Source organism: Simochromis diagramma, unplaced genomic scaffold, assembly GCF_900408965.1.
Source record: "Simochromis diagramma unplaced genomic scaffold, fSimDia1.1 OVJJ01000079.1, whole genome shotgun sequence".
NCBI classification, from domain to species: domain Eukaryota; kingdom Metazoa; phylum Chordata; class Actinopteri; order Cichliformes; family Cichlidae; genus Simochromis; species Simochromis diagramma.
The window spans coordinates 721,028-744,529 of record NW_024387075.1 but is presented as its reverse complement, the minus strand read 5'-3'; the positions used below and the strand labels follow the sequence as shown (position 1 = coordinate 744,529).

The 23,502-nt window shown below is 41.2% G+C and overlaps 1 protein-coding gene across 1 annotated transcript; it reads right to left on the bottom strand.

Moving 5' to 3' along the window:
• Positions 1–1,263: 1,263 nt before the first annotated feature.
• slc6a5 (solute carrier family 6 member 5) lies at positions 1,264–19,847 on the bottom strand. Its single transcript, XM_040045594.1, has 16 exons — positions 18,967–19,847; positions 17,491–17,964; positions 15,588–15,738; positions 14,980–15,111; positions 14,639–14,812; positions 13,037–13,187; positions 12,016–12,148; positions 10,934–11,068; positions 10,726–10,829; positions 9,721–9,845; positions 9,477–9,589; positions 6,086–6,217; positions 5,728–5,827; positions 4,427–4,527; positions 3,272–3,439; positions 1,264–2,088 (listed from the first exon to the last, which is right to left on the bottom strand). The coding sequence occupies exons 1-16, from the start codon at positions 18,967–18,969 to the stop codon at positions 1,933–1,935; spliced, it is 2,352 nt and encodes a 783-aa protein (XP_039901528.1). The 5' UTR covers positions 18,970–19,847; the 3' UTR covers positions 1,264–1,932.
• Between the last annotated feature and the right edge of the window lie 3,655 nt (positions 19,848–23,502).

Sequence of the window (23,502 nt, the reverse complement as noted above, 5' to 3'; positions counted from 1 at the left end):
TCAAGAGCTAATTAAAGTTCCAGTTTTGAAATGTGACTTTCTTTTTAATTAATTTTACTCATAATGACCCTCCTTTAGCAGTGCACAGGGTTGGTCAAAACAGGCTAAATCACTTGTGTATCTTTTATATTCATTGCACCGAAGCAACAGCAAGCAAAACCAAAGCAGTGCTGCATTGAGATTATCTGACCTTTTGCAACACACTTCCACACCGTTCCCATTATAATTAAGCACTGGGGTGGCTCTGTTGTTTTCTGTGCACTGGCTGCTACTGTTCCCACAGCTACCAGAGTAGTCTGAAGGGATCGAGTATACCTGAGACCCTGTTTTCATGAGGACACACGTAGAAGCGAGGCATACGTCTGAAATGACAAAGAGGTCTCAAGAGCTCTACCACAAACAACAAGAGACAAAGTACACTTCCAGGATAGAAGGAGGCCATTTTCTAATCTTCATCTGCTCACATATAGCAGCAGTTCCTAATTTTTTGAGGACAGGACAACAACACACGCTTACTACTTGAAGAAAGTCTTTTTTTTGTACAAAATATTCCACAACTAGGGTTCAGAGAGGCATTATTGCCCCTCCCACACACACGCACACACACAAATGCGAGTCCCTGTCTTGCTACCTCTATCACTGCTAGCTATATATATATATATATATATATATATATATATATATATATATATATATATATATATATATATATATATATTTTTTTTTTTTTTTTTTTTTTTTTTTTTTACACTGTTACTCTACTGATGCGATGTATATTGGAAAGAAGGTTTCGTCAGATGGCTTAGCACTTTCACAAATACACGTCTAAAATATATGCACAAATAGCGACTACTAGGTTTTCAGACCTTAGAAGGTTAAATGGCCATGTTATCACCTTCTAGAAGAAGGCTAGACTACTCCTACGTTAGGAATGTGCTACTTTAAATTCTAGGACAATACAGCAGGAATACAACTTAATAAATAGACAAAGAGAGAGGGTATCACAAATGGTCCCTCGGGTTCAGAAAGAAAAATAAACCCAAGTTTGTACCATACTGTAGAGTCATCTGAGGCCAAAGTGTATCTACGGAAAGTAGTAATCAGGATGCATTCGCTACTCTACCGGGATGTAGGAGGCACAAATTGCAGATCTTATAATCTATTTTTGACAAAGCAATAGCGACTGAGTGGAAGCTCATATGAATATACATATATACTGCTGGATAGGAACAAAATGTGATAACAGAGCTTTTTTTTTTTTTTTTTTTCTTTCCAGGCAGTTGATATTATTTGTATTGCCGATGGAATTTTGTACACAGATGGAACCAAACAAAGATCCCCACTGAGCTCGTTGTGCCGTTTTTTGTTTTTGGGGGTGTTTTTTCTCTGTCGCTCAATTTTCTTTTTGTTTTCCTGTGTCTGCTTGCACCAAGATGATTCATTATCTGTACACACGAATTTGATGGCACGCACATACACTTAAACTCACGCGCGCACACACAGAGAAATACACACAACTCCATAGGGAGCAACTAGGGTGAGTCTAATATTGCAAGTGCAGTCTGAGCTGTGTCATTTTATGACACAATTTTTCTCTTGGAATAAAGATCCCTGGGAAGGGTTCTGGAGTAATCAGCGGTCATGTGTGGGAGGCAATGGTAGCCCATTAAGAGTGTACAAAGCAGCAGTGGAAGAGTAGACTCCACTTGGGCAGCTACTCCTCCCTGAGAGAAGAAAGGACATGATGCAGACATAAAGGAAGAAGAGAAGGAGCTTGTTTCCACATCCACGATAAAGCAAAGAAGACAAGAAGCAAACAGAGCAGGAGAGAGAGAGAAGGGAGAAGACGTGGGGATGGAGACGATTCCCACCACCCACCAGTGCCTCCTACAGGGCTTGGAAGTGGTGGATGTGGTGCTGTCAGGATGGCTGCTACTGGTAAGAACCAAGCTGGAAGTCCTTGGGGGGCAGCTTGAGGCCCAGGGAGCTGGTTCCCAGTGGGTCGATCATGTTCTGGTAGCGTTCTCCACGGTGCTTCATCAGGAAAGGACCCCAGTCAGGCTGAGGGGAGCAGACCAGCTTCAGGCGCTGCATGACAAGAGGAAACACAGAGCACTTACAGGTAGCGATAATACATGAACTGCTCTCTTTAACAAATGCTGGCCTCTTGTTAAATTACATTTGTTTTGGCTTTTGCCCTGACTTTTAACACATTGATAAAGCTACTTCTTGCACATTTAACATGTCCATAAATATTCACAGCCTTTGCTCAATACTTTGTTGATGCACCTTTGGCAGGAATTACAGCCTCAAATTTTTCTGAGTATGATTCTAAAAGCTTTGCACACATATTTTTTGTTCTTCTTCTTCTTTGCAGAACCTGGTTGGATGGGGGAGCATTGGTGCACAGCCATTTTCTGATCTCACAAGAGGTGTTCATTCAAAGACATTCATAGAGTGGTCCTGAAGCCACTCTTTTGTTATCTTGGCTGCATGTTGGGGTTCACTATTATTTTGGAAAATGAGCCTTCGCCTCAGTTAATGAGATGGGACTAAGAACTACATGTGGACAGGTGTGTACCTTTCCAAATCATGTCCAATCAACTGAATCACCACAGCTGGACTTCAGTTAAGTTGTAGAAACATCTGAAAGATCAGCGGTGGAAACAGGAAGGACCCGAGCTCAATTTTGAGTGTCATGGCAAAGGCTGTGAAGATTTGTGTATGTGCTTCATTTTGTTTGATTTTTAATAAATTTGCAAAAATTTCAAGAAAACTTTTTGACTTTGTCACTATGGGGCATTGTGTGCAGAATTTCGAGGTGAAAAAGGATTTGACACTGTGATGATTACGCGTTAATTATGATCAAGCAAAGCAAAGCAAATCAAATGTAGCGTTAGAGGTGTGTGATAGAGGCTGCTGTCAGATACAGAGCGCACAAAGATGTTAGACCAGAAAGGCCCGTTCGTCATCATCATCATCCATTAATCAAAGCATTTTAAAGAGACCCACAAGACTCCCAGAAAAAAATGTTCAAATTAATACTCAGCCTGCAGCCTTCCTCTCTCTGCTAATGAGCGAAGGATGAGACTATTGATTTCCTCGACAGTGCGCGCGCCTGTGTGTGTGTGTGTTTGTGTGTGTGTATGTGTGTGTGTGTGTGTGTGTGGGCGTGAGAGAGAAAGAGAAAGAGACAAAGATGCATGTGGGACAGTGTGTGCGTAGCAGACAAACCCAAAACATTACGTGACAGTTTTATCACAATTATTACCTCGATGATGGTGCCGGGGGCCAGGTGCATCTTAATGACGAACATGATGGGGATCCAGATTACAGAGCAGATGACCATGAGCCAGCCCATAACCATGGACCAGGTGGGGTAGGTGTAGTCCTCATATGTCATCACCTTCCACTGGTAGAGACTCAGCCCCAGGATGCCCTGCACACGCCCGGAAATCCGAGAAACATTTGTTAGGTGAAATGTCACAGCACGGTATTTCAACTGCTGTTACCTGATGCTGCTCAACTGTGCAGTGATTGTCAGCACTGACTGGTATGGACTGTGTAGTAGCTTAACTGCACTGACCTCAGGGTCCAAGGCTAAAACTTTGTCTGCTGTTCTATATCAATGAGAAAATTAGATCTTTAGTTGTATTATATGCAGAGAGTACAAAAACAGGAAAGGCAGGAGTGGGTCGGGGGGGTGGAAAAAGTATAAAAAAGTGAATTTGGTTTGAAAGGATTAGAATAAGACCAAAAGGAATACAAACAGAGAAAAGATGGCAGACAGAACTAGGTTAGCCGGAGGCTGTGCATCAATGAGCTCCCGGAGGAAATGTGATCTCGAGAGAGAGAGAGAGAGAGCAGCAAGATGGCCAGCCGCCTCGACCGCTGCTCCATTTGTCATCATCACCTCTGCTTTGGAGGTACAGTAGTTTCCATTACGACTACTAACATTAATGCTGGCCAGTGTCCAGCTCTTACGTGCCTTTGTAGTGAACTTCGACTACACAGAATTCTACTTAAAGACTCTCAGCTTTACAGAGACAGGTTTCTTTGGAGATATGTGTATACTCTCTACTGATCGTGTACATGTTCAGTGCAGATCAAACGCTGACACATTTGGAATTTGGCAGCTTCAGTTTTGAAATGACAATCAACGTGAGAACCTGTGACATGACGGGAATGTGAAGGAGGAAATCATTTTTCGATTTCTGAGTACAGGAGCAATTTCTCCTCTGTTCCTTTATGATTGCAAATCAATGAACTTGAAAGAAGACAGTGAAAATAGAGGCATTTTGGGCTGCACATGTTCATATGTGCCCATGTGTACGAGTGTCTGTGTGTGTGTGAGCGTGTGTGTGTGAGTGAGTGAGTGTGCGTGTATGCGCATACCAGGGAATGAGATGAGCAAAAACAAACATACCGTCAGAATGGTTGGAGTCACAAAGGCCCAGCACAGTCTCCAGAATCGGTTTGGCTGGAAACCAATCATCATTTCAATGTCCTCACAAAACCTCTGTAGGCCTGCAAAGGAAGAAGAAAAAAGAGAAGAAATAAAAGAAGAGAAATGGGTGGTTTCCAGAGAGAAGGCATGGAGTGTGACCTGGGTTTGAAAACGTCCCTTTAAAAAAAAGGATCGGTAAATTCAATCTGTCCTTATGAGCGCATGTGAATGCGTTTCTGTGGTCCCTGGAAAAAGTGAGTGAGCAGATGGCTTCATTCCTCTGCCTTTATTGACGGATAACTGTGAGTGACATGAAGTGGCAGAGTCACACAATCATTTCAATATGTCACCTGCACTGATGACAAACTGGAGGCGAGCTTTGCTTCTTGGTAACAGCCTTCTGATACACACCTGAGCTCTCTGCCTGTGTGTGTGACAGAGACTTGTGCATTACAACAGAGACTCCTAGTGGTCACCACAGGATTAACAAGTGAGAATTCGTTTCCAGCATGAAGGAGCTTTGGACGATTGTCCCCTTTTGCAGATACGCATAATTGAGATGCAGAAACCCGTTATTTTAACTATGCTGTTCTTTTCAGTTTGATTTTTTTTTCTTGTTAAAACTGCTACAGCCTGAAGATATTTTGATTTTATCTGTTTTACTATGACAAAGGATTTTAAGTTCAGGAATAGAAATGCCTCAAAAACCACCAACATTCTCTGCTGCACCCTGCACTGACAGTAATATTTTAGGGTCTCTCAGCTGATTATACAGTTCGACAGCCCTGCTGTCTGTGGAAATGTGTCACAGAAGCAAAGTCAAAGCAAAGAAATTACACACACAATATCAGATATCTAGATTTTCAGAAGAGAAAGGTATTCTTGCATTTATATATATACATATGCGTCTCTGAACACACAATCACGCTGGCACTGGCTTTTTATGTAAGAAATACAAATGGAAAAAAAAGTGGGTATAGGTATGTCACCTATTGGTTTGACTGAAAAAACAACAGACTTATAAAATAACAACTTGGCAACCGTAAGTTTGCCCAAAAGGCCATGAAATCATCAGAGAAGTATTCACTAGATCAAATTTAATCTGTCCTTATGATCTTATCTGTCTACATTTGCAACCAGAGCAGTCGCCCCCTACTGACCATTAAACAGAATGCAGATTAAAGGTACTGTCTGTGGAAAGAAAAAATCACAGCTGTGACTTCACATGCTGAACCTAGAGTGGCCTTAGAGTGAGCTTTCCTGGCAGCTCGTGTACTTACCATAGAGGTACGAAATCCCCACCAGCTCAAAGATAGCAATGATGACCAAAGAATAGGAGGCCGCAAACGTGTCCACCAACTGGAGCATGTACATCCCACTCTGTAACAAACACACACAGAAAATATTACAAAATCTATTCAGCCTTCATCCTGCAATGTCATCCCTCCTGTCACCCGACACTTGGATTTGTCCACGGTCACAACTTCCTTTTAATAAGACTCAGCCTACTGTTCCAATCATTGCGCCTGACATCTGAAGGCCAGAACTTTGCTTGACATGCAGAAAAATCAGAGTCAGAGGGTGCAAGGAGAATGCTCAAGTATCCACTGTGAACCCAGAGTGCAGCAGAGCACATACCTCTGTGATCATGGGAAATCCCAGGATGAAGAAAGAGACGCAGCAGACCAGGGTGAAGATCGGCTTGTGTTTCCTCAGGTATTTGGGGTACTCATCTGACACAGAGGTGACTATGGTCTCGATGGTGGCAAACTGGGATGGAGATGAGAAGGGGGAAATATTAAAGAGAACTAGGGAGGAAATGTGTTTAACCATGGCAGATGTTTAATAAACACGTTGTTCAAACATTGCATTTGCTGAAAACAATCACCAACTCTTTATGATTCCTATTTAATATTAATACTTTTGGCAACAGCTTACAGTAATCCTGCTTGGCTCCACTACAGAATCACTAACAATTGTCCACCCAGGCCAGGGCGTAGCAGCAATTCCACTAAATAAAAAGCCTCAAGTCAGCAAGTTTACCTCATCTGAATCCAAGCGGCTGCTGCTGTCATAACTTTAGCATCCAGCATTTGTCTTCGGTTCATCCAATAAACACATAATTTCATTTATTTCGCAAACAAATAAAGAACATTATTCTAACCCTGAGCAGAAGAACTTCTGAAAACAAATAAGTATGAAGGATTTAGTTTACAATGGATAGACTTTGATAGGATGAGCCTGTCTAGAGAATTGCAAATGTAACATGATGGTAAAAGGGACTCGGAACCCAGAGGACAGCAGCGGATGAATACATAAACATGAAAATTGAGCGAGGGTTGTATAGTGTGTGCGTATGCATAAGTTTATTGTAGAAATGGCGCTGCCATCAAGCTATCTGTCACTTCCCCACTTCTTCCTTTTCCTCCTGAGCTCCCAAAACTAATTTCCCGTCAACATCCCAAGCCTATTACTGCTGAGCTGCGTTCCACGACAAAACCACAGCAGCAGCACTCTCCTCTGTGCTGCTGCTGCCAAGGCAAAGTAACATCATCATTTACTGTTACTGTTTACTTGTGTCTTAATGCACCACTGTGCCCTCTGCTCCTCTGCTCAGCTCAGGAGCATCACAATGCACTTGAAGGAGTTTGTGTTTTATCAGGAACTGTTTACCCAGGATCATGGCGGGAGGTGCTCTGGACTTTAAAAACATCCCGAAGACGAAAAGTGTTTGTTCGCTGAAGCTGCGTGAGGAATAACTCAGCGCAGTAACCGATATCATGGCTAGTGGGTCCAAATGAAACAGTTTTGGGTTATTTTAGGAAAACATAGTGCTGACATGGAGCAATAATATAGTCAGTTTGAAGTTTTTCAGTATACTTGTCTTTCACTTTTACATTTATGGATCTGCTAGTGAAATTATTGTTTTGACATTAGAAGAATTAAAACAATTTCCAAATACAAATTGTAAATGATAGCTAAAGTAAGTAAATGTTACAATAGATCAATATCATAGACAGATATATAGTTTAAAATGAAAACCTTATAGGTTTTTTGTTTACTGTAATTCCTTTTTAAAATGTAAAGGCACAGGCCACTTTGTAAGCTATTGCTTTTTGACACAAAAATCTAACCATCCAATCATGTGGCAACAACTGTTCAAAACAACCTGCGGAAGTTCAAACCTAGTGATGCTGACGCTGAATGAAGCTGTCATGTTAAAATCTCTGAGAAATGTTTCCAGCAACTTGTTGAATTCATGAAAAATTAAAGCAGTCCTGAAGGGAAAAGGGGCCCAAAACTGATGTACTGCATTTTGAGTAAAATGCAAATGAAAAATATAAAAACAATGGTTTATTTACATGCTTAATTAATCATTAAGGAAAATAAGCTTGGTATGAACTGAAAGTATACTAATCAATTCAGTATTATTTGGCCAGCTTCCATTAAATGTAATGTTTCACATTATCCACTGAGAATTTTGGACATAAACATTTTTAGTGTAGAATAGCTTCCTGAAAATGAATTATATCTTAAATCTGTGCAGTTATTGTTGGCATTCTCCACACTCCATATGCTCAAACTCCAGCTGGAGTGGTTTTATTAATATTACGATTGATCTTTCCATCATTTCTGTGATGGAATGGTTAACAAAATGAATTCCTATCACCCACAGTGTAAAGCACTGTGTTCACATATCACATTTGATTGTTGTATTTACTTCCTGATGTTGCTCCAAGACTTTAAGGTCAACCTAGTTTCACTCACTCCAATCACACAGACTCCCCTCTGTTCAAGTACCTGGAGAGCTCAGGCACTTCAGGTGAAATCAGTCACAGCGGGTGCTGTGCATTTGTAATTATGTTAATTGGGTCAATGTGTGCAGTGTGCAGTGTTTATACATCAGCTACCAAACCCAAATGTTAACCTCGGAGCAAACAAAAGTCAAGAGACTCGTGTTTCTGACTGTCACAAACTTTGAGATCTTCAGCAAAATTAAAACAAAGTGGGCCTGAATACCTACCACAGCAGAAACAGATCATTTACCTGACAGACCAACATCTCACGACACCTCGTTTACAAACACATTACACATTAAAAATGAACACTGGCATCAAGGTCGAGATTGGTTTCCCTAATCTTGACCCTTGAACGAAACAACCTCCCCTCACTGCGCTTTTTATTCATATTTTTTATATTAATTATTTCTTGAAAATGTTTACAATTATCCCCAACTCTTCACTTCACAGAGCTTTTTAGCCATTATCAGCTCATTTTTTCATTTTATGTTTTAAGTGACACACAACTGGACTATACAAGCTTTGGCAGAAAGAGACTACTAAATATTCCTTTTGTATTTATAAGTTATATTCGTTAATAAAGAAAATCAAACTTTGTGCTCCTCGTTTGTGCTTGTAATTTAAAAAAAAACGAATATTTTAACATTCTTGTAATCTTGCTCAGTGTCACTTTTTCTTAAATACGTGTTGCCCTCGAGCCTTTTCTCCTCATTTCTCCTTCTTGCCTCCATCTCAGTTGGGACGCACTAAGATGTGAGGAAACGAGGAAGACAATCAAAGACGAACACACTGAGAGATGAGGTGAGAGATGTTTCTCTCAAGCACAAGAACAAGATCATCTCATCCTCTACGCAAACACTGTGGTGGACAAGGGGGTGATGATTGGTTTCATAGGTAGTGTGGAGCTCTTCTGCCACCAACTGGCTAAAAAAAAAAAGGAAACTCTTTTCTTGTTTACATGTCTTGCTCAGATTCGGGTAAGAAGACTGACATCATCTTTAGCAGATGGAGAGCTTGTGCAGGATTTTACTCCAGCAGTAGAGCAAAGACTAAAAGTGCTGTTTCATGTTCTTTAACATGTAAGTTCAAATAGAGTTACTTAAAAGTCATTTTATGGGCAAATTGTTTGCCTGTTTCCAGCTAAAACTTCCAAATGCCATAGCTCGTATTTAAACTTGGAACTTGATTTTTTTTTTTTTTCATTAGTATTAAGAGGACGTAAAGGTTACCATAGTATCCAGGCCAAGGGTCAGGAGCATAAGGAAAAAGATGATTGCCCAGAAAGGAGACAGGGGAAGTCTGGTCAGAGCCTCTGGATACACCACGAAAGCTATACCTGGACCTAACAGACACACACAGACAAACATATATACTACATGTATGGTATTTCAATAGGAATACATAGACACTGTCTCGAGTGCAGATAAAAGCGGTGCTGACCTCATGCTACTGCCGGCCAGTTTGGGAGCTTACCTTCATCAGCCACCTTCTCTATTGGCACCTTTAACTCATGTGCCATAAAACCAATGACAGAGAAGATGACAAACCCAGCAAATATACTGGTGGCGCTGTTTGTGCATGTCACTATGATAGTGTCCCTGCAATGAAAAGGAAAACAAGAAGAGAAAGGAGAAACGTGAAGTGAGCAAATATATTTGTTGTGACTTCAAGAGTTTTTAAGTATTTAAAACATAGAAATATGAATATGAAAACTGTCCAGTGGTGCCAAAGTCCTTCTAGAACCAGGTCTCGGGATGAGGAAGCCATCTTGCAACGTCTCTTGGCACTTATTTGGGCGGTTATTTTGAAGCATTGCCTAAATTCATTTGAATTAAAATGATCACTGGAACATAAAAATCTCATTACCATCGAGTCAAATCGGATTTTTTGTTTATTAATGTTTGCCAACTTTGCCACAGAGTAATGATTTGAAAAGCTTTTCATAAGAAGTCAAACTTCTATCACCATCTTTACGGCAACTGAATTCTCAAACATTTCATCGATCTGAGTGTCACATCCCTCTGATAACGTCTCTGATGCTCTCATACTTAGAGCCCTGTCTTGTGTACAATATTTAAAAAACACAACTGGCAAATATATAATAGTGGATAATACTACTAAGCTTTCATTTATAGTAATGAACCATGTGTATATTCAGTTAATGTGCTGATGTTGTGACTGCATGGAGTAAAAAAAAAATATATATATATATATTTCTTGTGAATCAAAAAAGTTTCACACATTTAGGCTTTTGCATTTTTTGGCTTCAAATGCTGTGGATTACTTTAGCGATAAAACAAAGCACAGGAAGAACAAATTGAGAGAAAATGAAAGAAACAGCTTGCTGCAAAAAGTCACATTTATTACTGACATTTCATCCTACCAGACATTCAGACACATTCAGACATAGCGTCATGCATCTGTGGTGACAGGTGGAATTTGTCTGCCAGAAGCATAGTTTACCTTTTATGTGTTTACCTGTAGCAGTTATTGTGGAACTTATTGTAAGAAGACAGCGTGATGAGGCCGCCCCAAGCAGCCGACAGGGAGAAGAAGATCTGAGTGGCAGCGTCTTTCCACACCTGAGGGAGAGAGGAGCAGCTGCAGGAGAAGGGCAAGAACTGGAAGGCCTCTTTTCTGTCTGTACTTTAGCGTTTGTAGAATTCAGTGAGGAAATTCTGGTTACCTTTGCATCATTTAGTTTCTCCCATTTTGGTGTGATAAAGTAGAGGATGCCGTCAGCCGCACCGGGGAGGGTCACTCCTCTGATCAGGAGGATGACGAGCACCACGTAAGGGAACGTGGCGGTGAAATACACCACCTAATGAGAAAAGAAAAGAAATGAGCAACATCAGCACACACACACATGCAAAGATAAAACAGTTTTTTTCATAAAACGGTCAAAGTCAGTAAACTTTGAAAGATCATTTATATCCCTCTCTTTGTGTGTGGCCTTTTAAACATTTAGTTTTTCAACAGTTAGCTGTTTCTCGTCACAAAAACACTATTATTAACATATATATTAGGATTATATTAGGATCACTTTTGATCCAGATTGTGGTGCAAACAGGAATTTGTACACTAAAAACATCCCAAGTTTGCAATTATTACAGAAAAACCTCTGACACAGGCCTGAAGCTCCACTCCACAGTGACAGGCTTATGTGTGCTGCAGCTCATCTCTATGTCCACCAGAGGGCACCACAATACAACAATCGCAATTTTATTCAGTTTCTGGGTGTTGTTTTGGTCTGAGACCATAAGACTGTCTTTTTAAAGCAGCTCTAACATTCACCTGGGCTTGAACAGCATTTTATATATTTATAAATTATATATTTATGTATTTATTTTTTCCTTCTTTTGCTTTCTTTAAACTAAGAAAATAGCTTTCAGTTATTTTAAGTAACATTTAAGTATTTCTTACGAGAAAAAAAAACTCAAACACGGAGTTTAAAAGAATTGCTGTGAAGTAGATAATTTATTAAATGCAATATAATGCACTTGTTTTGCGTTTCTCTAGACTCTGGGTATTTGCATATGAAATGTTTTCTTGGAAATAAACTCAGATCTGCGTTATTTTTACATTTTTGGAAATGACAGTTTTTCCTCATGAAAGGTTGTGTGTCATATACTTCATCACTAGGTGGCGATATTATCATTAAAGGGAACGCAATCAAAGGAAAACTAATAGCAGCATGTCTTCTGAGCTTCAAACTTCAAGCAGAAAGACATCGGAAGGCAGGTTTTAGTTTTGTTTTTAGTTTGTTACCTTTCCCGATGACTTGATTCCTTTGGCTAAAGAGGCGTAGACAATGAGCCAGGCCAAGAAGAGACAGCCGGCCAGAGGCCAGCGGATGTCTCCTGGATATTCAATCCCTTTGGAAATGTGCAGCACATTGTACCTGCAGGTGTTATTCAAACAGAAAGGTTAAGTCTAAAAAACAAAAAACAATGCAGATCAAAAGTTCATGCTGACACTTTTTGTTTTTGTTTGTTTGTTTGTTTTTTCATTTTGCCGAGTCATTTATCTACATTACAGAGTCCCAAACATGTCAGAGGGTCTGCCAGAGATGTAAGATTTATGTAAGATTTTTTTTTTTGCCCAACTTTTGACACAAATCTCCATAAATCATCATTAATTATATATTGCGAGGATAGCCTCGTTGTGTTTGAAGATATTGCGCTGAATGAGTGCAATAAGAGAGAACTACAAAGTCTCTGAACAGTTTTTTTCCTTGTATATAGAAAACAGTACGACTCCGGACTTGATTTCTTTCCTTCTGCTTTTTCTGTCTTTATATTGTTGTTAAAGTGTGCATAAACATGTTTTCATAAAATGCTGCAGGACTTTTTTTTATTATTATTGTGCTGTACTTTTTTGTACATTTTTGAGATTATTTTTGCAGTGTTTTACGTGAATATCTCCTATGTGGGTGATTTTGTGGGGTATGAAATTAAAAGATTAATTTGTGGCTTCAGGCAACTATCTGGACATGTACTTGTGTGTTGTCACATTAAAAGGAAATGCAAAATATAAAACAAGAAGATATAAAACTATAATTATTTGGAATAAACCTTATCTAAGTGTCCATGAACTTTTTACTGAAGCAAAATGATCACTTTTTTGATGGCTTGAGAACTGCAGAGAATAGTTTTAAAAAAATATCAGATTCTGTCTTTCATCCAGTCATAAATTTTTTTTTATTTTTTTTAAATCTGGCTAAAAATGCATAGATCTTTTTTTCAGGAATTGAAAACAACATTTTATTTTGGCCAGAGGAGTCACTCACTTGAAGTATTCCTCGCTGGGGCTGACATATGTCTTGTTTCCATCCATACTCATGTTTAGCAGCTTTGTCAGGTTTCCCGTTGTGTTTGCCAACGTACAGAAAGTGGAGTTCTTGATGGACGTGATGTTTCTGTCCCGCAGGATGCATGAGTCTGTTCCAATCAGAAATCAATACACGTCAGCTTGGAGAGGCTGGCAGAGAGCTGCTGTGGGACACAACTTACTGCCCGCTCAGGTACACACTCTGAATTGGGGTGAAGAGATGGATGTGAGTAAGAAGTGGGAGGAAAAGGCCAGATGGATACAGTGTACAGTGTAGTGTAGCCTCACTGGAAACTTCTTCCACTTGTATTTGTTAAAATCCTGCACTGCTGAATACGATTAAATAAATGTTTCTGAGCCCTGTTCTCACTATTTAAAATTTTTTTCATGCAAACAAGGTAGACAGAAGTAGGTTTAAGCTTTTTATATGACTCTATTTTCAGTCATTTCAAGCTTATATTAACTGGGCCTTAATGAGTCAGGACATTTTTTTTAATTGTGCTCTGCACACTTGTGCAACTGTTTTTTGTTTTTGTTGTTGTTGTTGTTGTCGTTGTTTGTTCGTTTTTGGAGGGGGGGGGGGGCACTCAGTGGACAACATGCGATAACATGACATGAATCCCTTATGACCCTAGACCACAAATATAGCTTTAAAAATTACATTGTAGTGTAATATTACTCCATATACATATTTTAATATATCCACATCTCTTTGGCATAAAAGGGAAACATTAAAGTATGCATATAACAGATTATTTTTGCAGAGCTTGTGCATTGCATTGCAAACCTGTTCAGACCTCGCTCACCCACACGATAAAATCATATATGTAAACACATTAACATACGTCAGGCTACATAGTTCACGTTTTTGCTCCCTCTTGTCTGCTTCATCATTCAAAAGACGCAGACATGCAGACCCGAATAGGCCTTCCCGTTTCATCCAGCAGGGGTCAGTCTCGGGCTCACTGCAGCACTGCAGCAGCTCAGCCTGTACAGTAAATTTGTCAAGCAAGCAGTTTTTGTGCTGAATTCACAGAATCGCTAAAGGCAAATATTACACAAAGTGAAGCCTTTTTCGACTTTTATTCGATGCAAATCGACGCCAAGACGCCTTCGATTCTCCGCTTTTATGTTTTCTTTGCTAAAACATAATTTTATCCACAGTTTAATTCAGTGTCAGACCACTAACAGGCTGCTTCTGCCCCATGCTGCAGCTTTAAAACATGAAGCAATGCTTTAATCTGACAGAATCACACAAAAGAATAATCGAAGATATAAATATAGCGTGTTTCGGGTGGGATTTTATCTCCCTGGGGCCTTCATCCCCTACTTTACTGGCCTCTAACAATCCAACCAGATCATGTAGAAAACAAACTGGGTGCTCTTAAGTTTAAGTATTTTTCAGAGTGAAACACCGCAGAGATCACAGGTCAGTATTCATTATACTGCAGGACACCTTAGCTGAGGGAGGCATGACGCATTGCGTATTGTGGAGAGTGGGGTGCTTTTCTAGTGTGTGTGTGTGTGTGTGTGTGTGTGTGTGTGAAGGTGTGTGTCTTACCTAACAGCAGCATGTCTTTGTCCTTACATTCCACCGTGTTCCACTCATTCCTACAGTTAGCCCATGGCAGTGAGCCCTTCAACGAAGCGAACAGGTAGTACAGTGTCCAGCACATTATAATATTATAGTATATGGCTATCAAGACAGATATTATCAACATGGCAATCCCGCAACCTAAAATAAATAAATGAGACGAAATAGATAAATTACTCTTAAGGAAAGTGGAGAACTCGTGATTATAAAATGTATTTATTTTTTATTTGGGTTTTATATGTTTATTTCTTTTTTATTTCTTTTTTTTAAATTAGATTTCTTAAAGATGAGGAGATGGGCCAGTTTACCTTGCAGAGCGGGGATGCATTTCCACACTGACACTGGCCCTTGGCTTGCAAACTGGCCGAGGGAAACCTCCATCAAAAAGATTGGGATCCCAGCGATGCCCAGCATGGTCAGGTAGGGGATCAAAAAAGCTCCTGCGGGGAATTAAAGACCAGGCTACAGAGCGGAGTTTCAGAAGCACCAAAGTCTGAACCTAACTATGGAATAAAGTGAAAATCATCAAACGTGAAGTGTGTACTTGGCTGCTTCTAAAAAAAAAACCATTCGGCATATGGGGAAAAACATACGGCAGCTTTTAATGACTTCTGCAACATTTAAGGATATTATTTGATAATAACTCCTATATAAAGCAGTTACAACAAGGACAAGAATGCCAGTTAAAATAATGAGAGTCGATTTTTCTTGCGATGTAAGCACATTATATCTGCGCACCACCAGAGGAAATCCCAACACTATAACCTATTTTTTTTAATTCATTTTCAACATAGTTCTCTTAGCATTCGCATGCTTACAGGCCTAACAGGATAAAGGAATGAATGGGGCTAATTCCGGCCTTGACTGAAATTTTATTTTATTTTATTATTTAAAACACACACACATAAAGTCTTACCTCCCCCGTTTTGGAAGGCAAGATAAGGAAACCTCCACACGTTTCCCAGTCCCACTGCATAGCCAACCATGGACAGAATAAAATCCAGTTTATTAGACCAGTTTCCTCTGGCCTTATTCTCATCTCCCCCTTCGTCATCATCTTCGTTAACCTGAGGGGGGAAAACACTGACTGAGTCTCTAAAATGTTTTTAAAAAGTAATAATAATCTTTCTTTTTTTAAAAAAAAAAAAAAAGCTAAGTGTAACTACAAGAAGAAGCACTCAGGCTAACTCATCTCCCATCAACAAAAAAGCATTCTCTAGTTTAAAAACAAATTATAAATACATAATTAAAAAGAGTAACTCATCATTCTGGGGGGAATTGTCCTTTACAGACAATAATATTACATGCTCACTGATCTAAGCGCGTTTTTTCCACATTCATCATGCTGACTGAAAATCTGGAACATTTTTATTTACAAAATGTTGACGAATCCGATCCGAAACACGTTTTTTTTGGGCCATCTACATTTTGTGCACTGTGTTCGTTATATTTTAATTTTGTTCCGTTTTACACACGACAATCAGAATTCCATAGCGGCTCTCAAAGCTTACACACGTAACTCGTCTCATCCTCTGCTACGCTTAAGGGCCGTTACCTCGACCAAACCGCTGGAAATCTTCGTGGAATTTCATGCGGAGATTAAAAACATTTCCTGAGGATCGATTCAGGAAAATTCAGGAGAACTTCTTTTTTTTTCTTTTTTTCTTTTTTTTTTACTACTACACAGCAGAACCTCATTTATCAGATTCAGGAAATAGACTGTGTTGAATATATAGATTCCGATTCACAAACATTGCGCTGCATGGGAATGTGTCTGTGTGTCTGCTTCTGTAAGTGTGAGCGTGTGAAATGGTAGGGGTGGTGGGGGATGCCCTCCTGGGGATTGGAAACAATCCGCAGTCTCCTGTAATACAGCGCTGTCTATCAGCCGGATAACACCTGGGCTTTTGGGCCATACCAAGTGTGGGCAGGGAACACCGAGAATACCGCGAGAGTATGATTCAGTTCTCTTTTTTTCATTAACCATGTTATCACCACCAAGCACAAATCAAGTTTAGAATTGTAACTAAAATAATAAGAAAAATAAAAACACCGGAAACAGCCATAGGTTTATGTCTAAAGGGGCGATCTAATCGTGAATAAACAAAACAGCCCAGTGTACGCGCTTTGTTTTCCTCATGTTTAGCTGACATAAGCGGTTTTTAAAGTTTTGATCAGACACCGCAGACTGCTGCAGAGCATCAGAACAGACGCTGCGCAAAGCAAGGACAGCAAATAGCTCAGGGTCCACCCAAATTACAACACATGCGTGATTCAACCCGGTATCACTGCGAAGAGGTTCACCATAGTCTGTTACACCTGTGGGCGTTCCGCGCGCTTACAATCTTTGCATACGCTGAATGAACCACTCTCACTCCCAATACAGGCTTTCCCGAACCGGTGCATGAAAGAAAAATAACTAAATAAAGACCACGAACTATGTATCAGACAATACTGTTTAAGCATCCCGAAAACGAACCCACAGTCTGTCCTCACAATGACGGCTCCCTCTTAAGATCCACTTTTAAAGAATCCTCTGATTCAGCTCAGAAGTTCTGGGGCTACAAATGAACAGCTTAACACGTCCGTCACAAATCAATGCCTGGGGTAGCTACCACATTTTTTTTTTAGAGTTCCACAGATTGTTATTCACAGCAGAGATATTACTAAAGGTCTGCATGACACTGTCCCCCTGTTTGGAGGCAGCAGGTTAATCCAGTCAGCTCTCCGATCAGCCACGAGCGGAAACACATCCACACCGCACCTGCCTCCACAGCGGCCGCCCTCCGTTAAGGTAACGGTTCATTTAGCTGACTTACCCCCGCCACGGTTCCAGGCTGAACAGACGTGTTCCCATCTGTTCCCAGTATGATGGTGGTCTGACTCATAGACGTCCAGTTGCCTGCGGTGTTGTTCTGCTCAGCGGTGGCCCGGAGCGGGTCGCCGTACTGGGCGGACCCCCCGCGGGCCGAACCGACGGAATCCTTCCTCAAGGCCGAATTAACGGCAACGGATCCGGGGACGGCCGGCGGGGTGTTTTTAAACGTCCCGTATTCTTTATTGCTGTCCGGTTCCCCCGGTTTATTTTCCGCGGGACAAAAAGTGTTGCGCTCGTTACAAGGAGGCGGCGGCTGAGGCGCCGGGTGATGGCGAGGAGTGGACGGCGGGCACGCTGCCGTGTTGTCCGGTTTGTTTCCTGTAAGTCCCGCGGCTCCGTCGGACTGCTGCGCAGGGATGTAGCCGGTGGGAGCGCTGGCCGGTTGTTTGGCCATGTCTCTGTGGTCAGACAGATCCTGGAATATGGGAGCGACAGATCAGCGAGATAAAAGGAAACAGCAGGGCAGAAACCATGAAACTAGCAGGCGTTTGCAGGCCATCGCTGCTCTGGGACTAAAAACAAACAAACAAACAAAAAATCATAATAAAAATTACGCTCTTTCGCTTTTCTGCTGTATGCTGTGGCTCTGGTCGCTCCATAGTTTCAGCTCAATGTCTGCCGGGTGTGTGTGTGTGTGTGTGTGTGTGTGTGTGTGTGTGTGTGTGTGTGTGTGTGTGTGTGTGTGTGTGTGTGGAGAAAGTGCTTGTGCTTGTTGGAGGGAGGGGGTTGCTTTTGCTTCTCCGGTTCTCGCTTTCTGCAAGATTCTTTAATTTTACGCCCCATTTCCCCCCTCATGTCATTCAGCCACACACATCCACTGATTTTTATGGGCAATAGACAAGCTGCTGCGGGTCTCTCGGTGGCTTCGCTCTCCCCGCAGGCATGCAAGATCGCCGGCGTTACCAGCGGTGAGCAGACCACGGGCGCGGAATTACAAATGACTCCCCTGAAATGTAACTTGGGGGGGAGGGCAACAGGAATAAATCCTTAAAAGAAAATAAAAATTACTGACCGGTTTGTTGTTTTCTTAGTTGTGTTTTTAGCGGGGGGCTAACTACCTGGCTTCCGTTTAAGTCTGTAGAGAGCGAGTAAATTGAGAAAAAAAAAGATTACAAAAATAGACATGATCAACCAAATGTTAACTTTCCCATTGAAATCTTTCTCTAAAAACGGAAATAAAGAAATAAAAAGGTTAGGTGACACAGAAAAGAAAAGGCGGTTAAAGTTTTTCAGTGTGAAACCACAGCTGCATTTCAGCACCACGGACAGCTCGAGCGCCTGAAAGCGTTAAACAGTGCCCCCCTGCAAGAAAAGTGCAATATTAGCATAAAAACAGAAGAGAATACACTCAGAGGACAGAGGATAGATAGATGAAACTGCAGGAGAATAGTTACACGAATTAGTTTGGAACACTTACCATTTTTTGCAGAGCTCTGCCAGCAGGCTGGAAACAGCTGTAAAGAAAAAAAACCCGATGAGGAGACGACTGGAAGCGGACTGGTTGTAGCTCCGCAAAGTACCAACTGCAAAGCTTTTCTATAGCTCCGTGGGAAAGAGTGGGGTTTGCGTCAGTGCAGAGCAAGGTGCCCTTCCTGTGACATTTTCTTGATAATAGGAGTTTGATAAATCATTGGCCTTGGATTCGGATTTTTAAAGGGACAACAGGAGAACAAGAAGACGGGGGCGCGTGTGTGCGTGCGTGAATTGTCTGGTTACGCACGTTGAATGCGTGAGCGCCGGACAGAGCCTTCCAAAACCTGATTAATACACTTGTCTCTAAGGAAGTGTGGGATGTTTACACGCATGCAGGGGAGCGTCCCACTTGATCTCACGTGGCTTGTCTGGATAAAGATTTCCAGGTTTGGGTAATTATTGGGGGGAATTTGAATAGACTGGAGTGCACCGAGGCCTAAGTAATGTTTGCATTGTGCTGAGCCAGGATAGGCCAGTAGTTCCAATTAGCGTAGCAACATCAAATACTTTATTTTACAGAAAAGAAACTAAGACTGTGCCTTAAGCTGACAATCAAAGATGAGGGAGTTCTTTATAGTTATTCTCATAAATTCACATTCAACAATTACAATTAGACACACACACACACACACACATTTTCAGAAGTTGTATGGGTGGAATACACCATGTGCTAAAAATGGCCTGAACTATAAATAGTTTTTCCACTTGGCGGGTTTTACGCACAAAGCTCTGGGCTCTATACGTTCCTTCGTGCGTCACCAATAGGAAACTGATCAAATACAGAGAAAAAAAAGTGGGCGAGGTCTTGACAAAGCTACTCATTTGTTAAAGTCTTACGCAAGAAGATCTCTGGGGTTTTTTTTTTTTAAGTTAAAGTCACGTGTTTTAAGGGGAGCCGGAGCCAACCACTGGAGCCTGCACTGGAAGCAGTGACACCCCAAAGAGGCGGAGGGGGGCATACTGTACAGTCTAAAACACTGCATTGCGTATTCTCCGAATCTCGCTGTACACGTGTCCCGTGAGTTGTGTTTTACCCCCAAACTAAAACCCCACTGGTGAACTGATGATTTAAGAATGGAGCGTTAATTATGAGCTTAAATGAAAACAAAGGCCACGGGACGGGTGGTAAACTGTGTCGGAAACAAGCCAAACTGGCTCCTCTTGACCCTTTCCGGCAACGTGGACATAAGTTTGCTCACAAGAGTGAAGTCAAGTCAGGTCAATCCCAGTGAACGGAAAAATAATTAGTGCGTCGCTGCCAGTCAAGTACGTTGTTTAACCAGGTAGCGTTCACTAACATGCGATATAAATCTCAAAGAGCCTCTAAAAACAATAAAATAAATAAACGAAAATAATAATTTATGTTTTAAACTAACTTGCTATACTGTGAACTGGTCGTTATGGCGTTTTTCTTCTCTAAGCACTCGGAGCGCTTTTAAACACGTCATCTGAACCGCTGTAATAAACTAGTACGTTGTCCGTTTAATGCCCGTTTAATGTCCATTTAATGCCCTGATTCTTTTTCTTTTTAAGTTATTAATTTATTTATTTATTTTGGACAGCTGGGGGAGTTTGGGGCAGTTTCTGCTCGCCCGCTGTGATCGGTGTGGTACCAGCAGGACACGCGAGGGTCTCACTCGGGGCCTTTCTTTCGCTTGCTATGCACGCCGGGCTGCTTGCGCTTGTAAATCTCCGTCCGTTCCAGATAAGAGTCTGGAGCGGCTGTATTAGCCACAGCCTTGAGTTTAATTATATTGTCAACAGAGAATAATTGTAATTGATTTCTGCTCCTCTTTCAGAGACCGCTGTGCGCGCGGACTGACACACATACACACGCGCGCGCACATACACGCCCACTGCCAAAAAGACCCCGATTTGTTGTATTTTCTTCAGAGACAGCGTGGTTTACACTACTTGCACACGCGCACCAAAGTGAAGAAAGTGCGCATTAGATGCGTCACATCCTGCAACTGTTTAAATTCTACTGTGTCAGCATATATATATATATATGTTTTTTCATTACTTTGAGCGGACTGCATCCTAACGGAGGATGTGAACTGCCTCTCGCCGAGTGTCTCCTCGTGCTCGTTAATTATGTGAGCTCTTGTAATTAATTGATCACTCCCCCTGTCGCCTGAGCGATAAGAAGCCGCACCAATTCTAACGCCTGGGAAGCCGTGATTCAGCGGAGGGGGGTGAGCTGGGGGGGGGGGGGGTCATGCCGAGGCGCACGACTCCCATTATCAGCATCCTCATCAGTCGGGCCTGACAGAGCCTTCACACACTGCAGTTCAAGTTCGTCCAGTGACAAAGACCCCAAGGTGTTTATAAATAAATTGGGTTCGTTTCATTTAAGGAGCTATTTCGTTGTAAGTAAAGAAAATTCTTTGAGCTTCAGGATTGTTTTCTCCTTCTGTTTGACGTTCGTTTTCATTATTATTTCAGACACAGTGATCCAACCCAAAGCAATGAATGTGTCATAAATATGTTGCTTTGTAAATGAGCGTTTAAGTGCAATAGATTTACAAAATTGATTACCTCTCAGAATGAGCGTCATTTTTTTACAGAATAATGTGGAGAAAACGAATGGCACAGGCTGTGAGACAATAAACATAATCAATTGTGAACAAAGGCGCGTTATTAGGCTCTTTTAAGGCTTTTAATCACGGCGGTGCCAGCTTTGTGAATTCTTTTTTTCGTCAGTTTTATCAAAGGACACATCAGTGCTTGTTTATTATGAAACAACACCGCAGAAAATGTGGGAATGATGCTGAACGATTTCCGTAAAAGTCTCTAGATGCAGGTCCCTCGCAGTCCAGCCAAAAATGACACTACTGAATGGAGCGTAGTTAAAGAGCTGACTCCACGCAACCAAAATCCCACGAATCCAACTTTGCAAGAAAAAATAAAACATGTACACAAAAAAGGCATTCGCCCTGTTTGATGTCACCTTGTACAGCACACTGTAGGAATAGAATGCCAGAGACGACAGGGAAGCGGTAGAAATGTGACCGTCAAATCATCATTAAGACAGGGAGCCAGGCCCAGAGTCCGCTGCTCCTCCTCACAGATGACTCCTCTTTCTCGGAGGGGGGGCTTTAATTGTAAGCAGAGCTGCTCGGTGAAGTATGTAAAGAGGCTTCAGTCAGCCTTTTTAAAGCTTAAATTCATTTTTGCATTGTCCCAGTAAACTCACGGAAGATGGATGATGCCCCTGCTGAGGTATCACACAGCTCAAAGTAGGACAATAAGGAGGGATACCTGGCAAACGCACACAATCTGTAACAAAGAGCAGCCTCCTTTGGATGAGGCAGAGATGCATGTGAGTGATGATTTGAAGAATTAGTGAAATTAGTAAAATTGCGGATTTGAAGAGAAAGACTTAAGGTTGCACCTGACGCTGTCTTTAACTGTTAAACAATCTTCAGACATCAAGGTTGCATGTACAGTGGCTTCAGAAAGTATTCAGCCTCTCTGATTGCTGAACTGACTTTAAATGGTTTAGACAAGAGTTTGGCCAGCTGATATCCTCTACTTAATGATCCCCAATGGAAATCTTTTCATTATAAAAAATATACTCTGCCTTTGGTGCTCCACTTTGTGCTTCTTGATTAACATTGACTGAATTTGATTTGAGACCCTCTGTGACACATAAAAGTCTGGATGTATTTTAAAGGCAGCAAACATTCACACTGCTTGTGCACACTGAGTCATGATGTCGATGGAACACTGTAGAACTACAAGATGACTGTGATGGTTTCCACAAGCACAGTGATTACCCAAGATTACCCCAGGACCATGCATGAAAGGAAAAAAGATTCTAATTATATTATAAGATAAATCTTAAAAACTCTTTTGGGTAGAACTCAAGCAACTTTGAGCCACTCATTTTTTCTTTACATCTTGATTTCTGGGCTTCAGACTTGTAATTCGTTTTATTGACTTGTTGACAAAGATAACTTAAGGCATGAACCAATGCTGCGTTCGCAAATAACAGACAACTTAGTAAAGAATGAATTTTAAATGGTATGTTCAGGCCAAAGCGGCCAAAACTTCATCAGAAATGGTCTTAGTGGAAGGATGGCCATCAAGAAGCCATCATTAAGAAAGGGAGGGGAAAAGGCTGAAGTATACCAAATTACACCAAAACTGGACTGGAAATCTGTGGCAACAGGTCTGATGCAGTGATGAACTCAAAAAGTGTCTATAGCTATTTGTAAAACATGGTTCCTGGTGGTAATATGATGCTACGGGCTTGATTCTTGGCAGCAGGGACAGTGACACTCATCCTAACCGAGAGAAGAGTAAATTCAGGCATAAACCTAACCCAGATAAACCTGCGCTAAATGTCCACAGAACCTGTGGCTGGTGTGATGGCTCCTGTTTCAGTATGACAGACTTGAAGCTATAACTGTGGGGGGGGAGGAAAGTGGGACATTAAAGGTGGAAAATGAACATTTTTTACTCTAATGGGAAAATG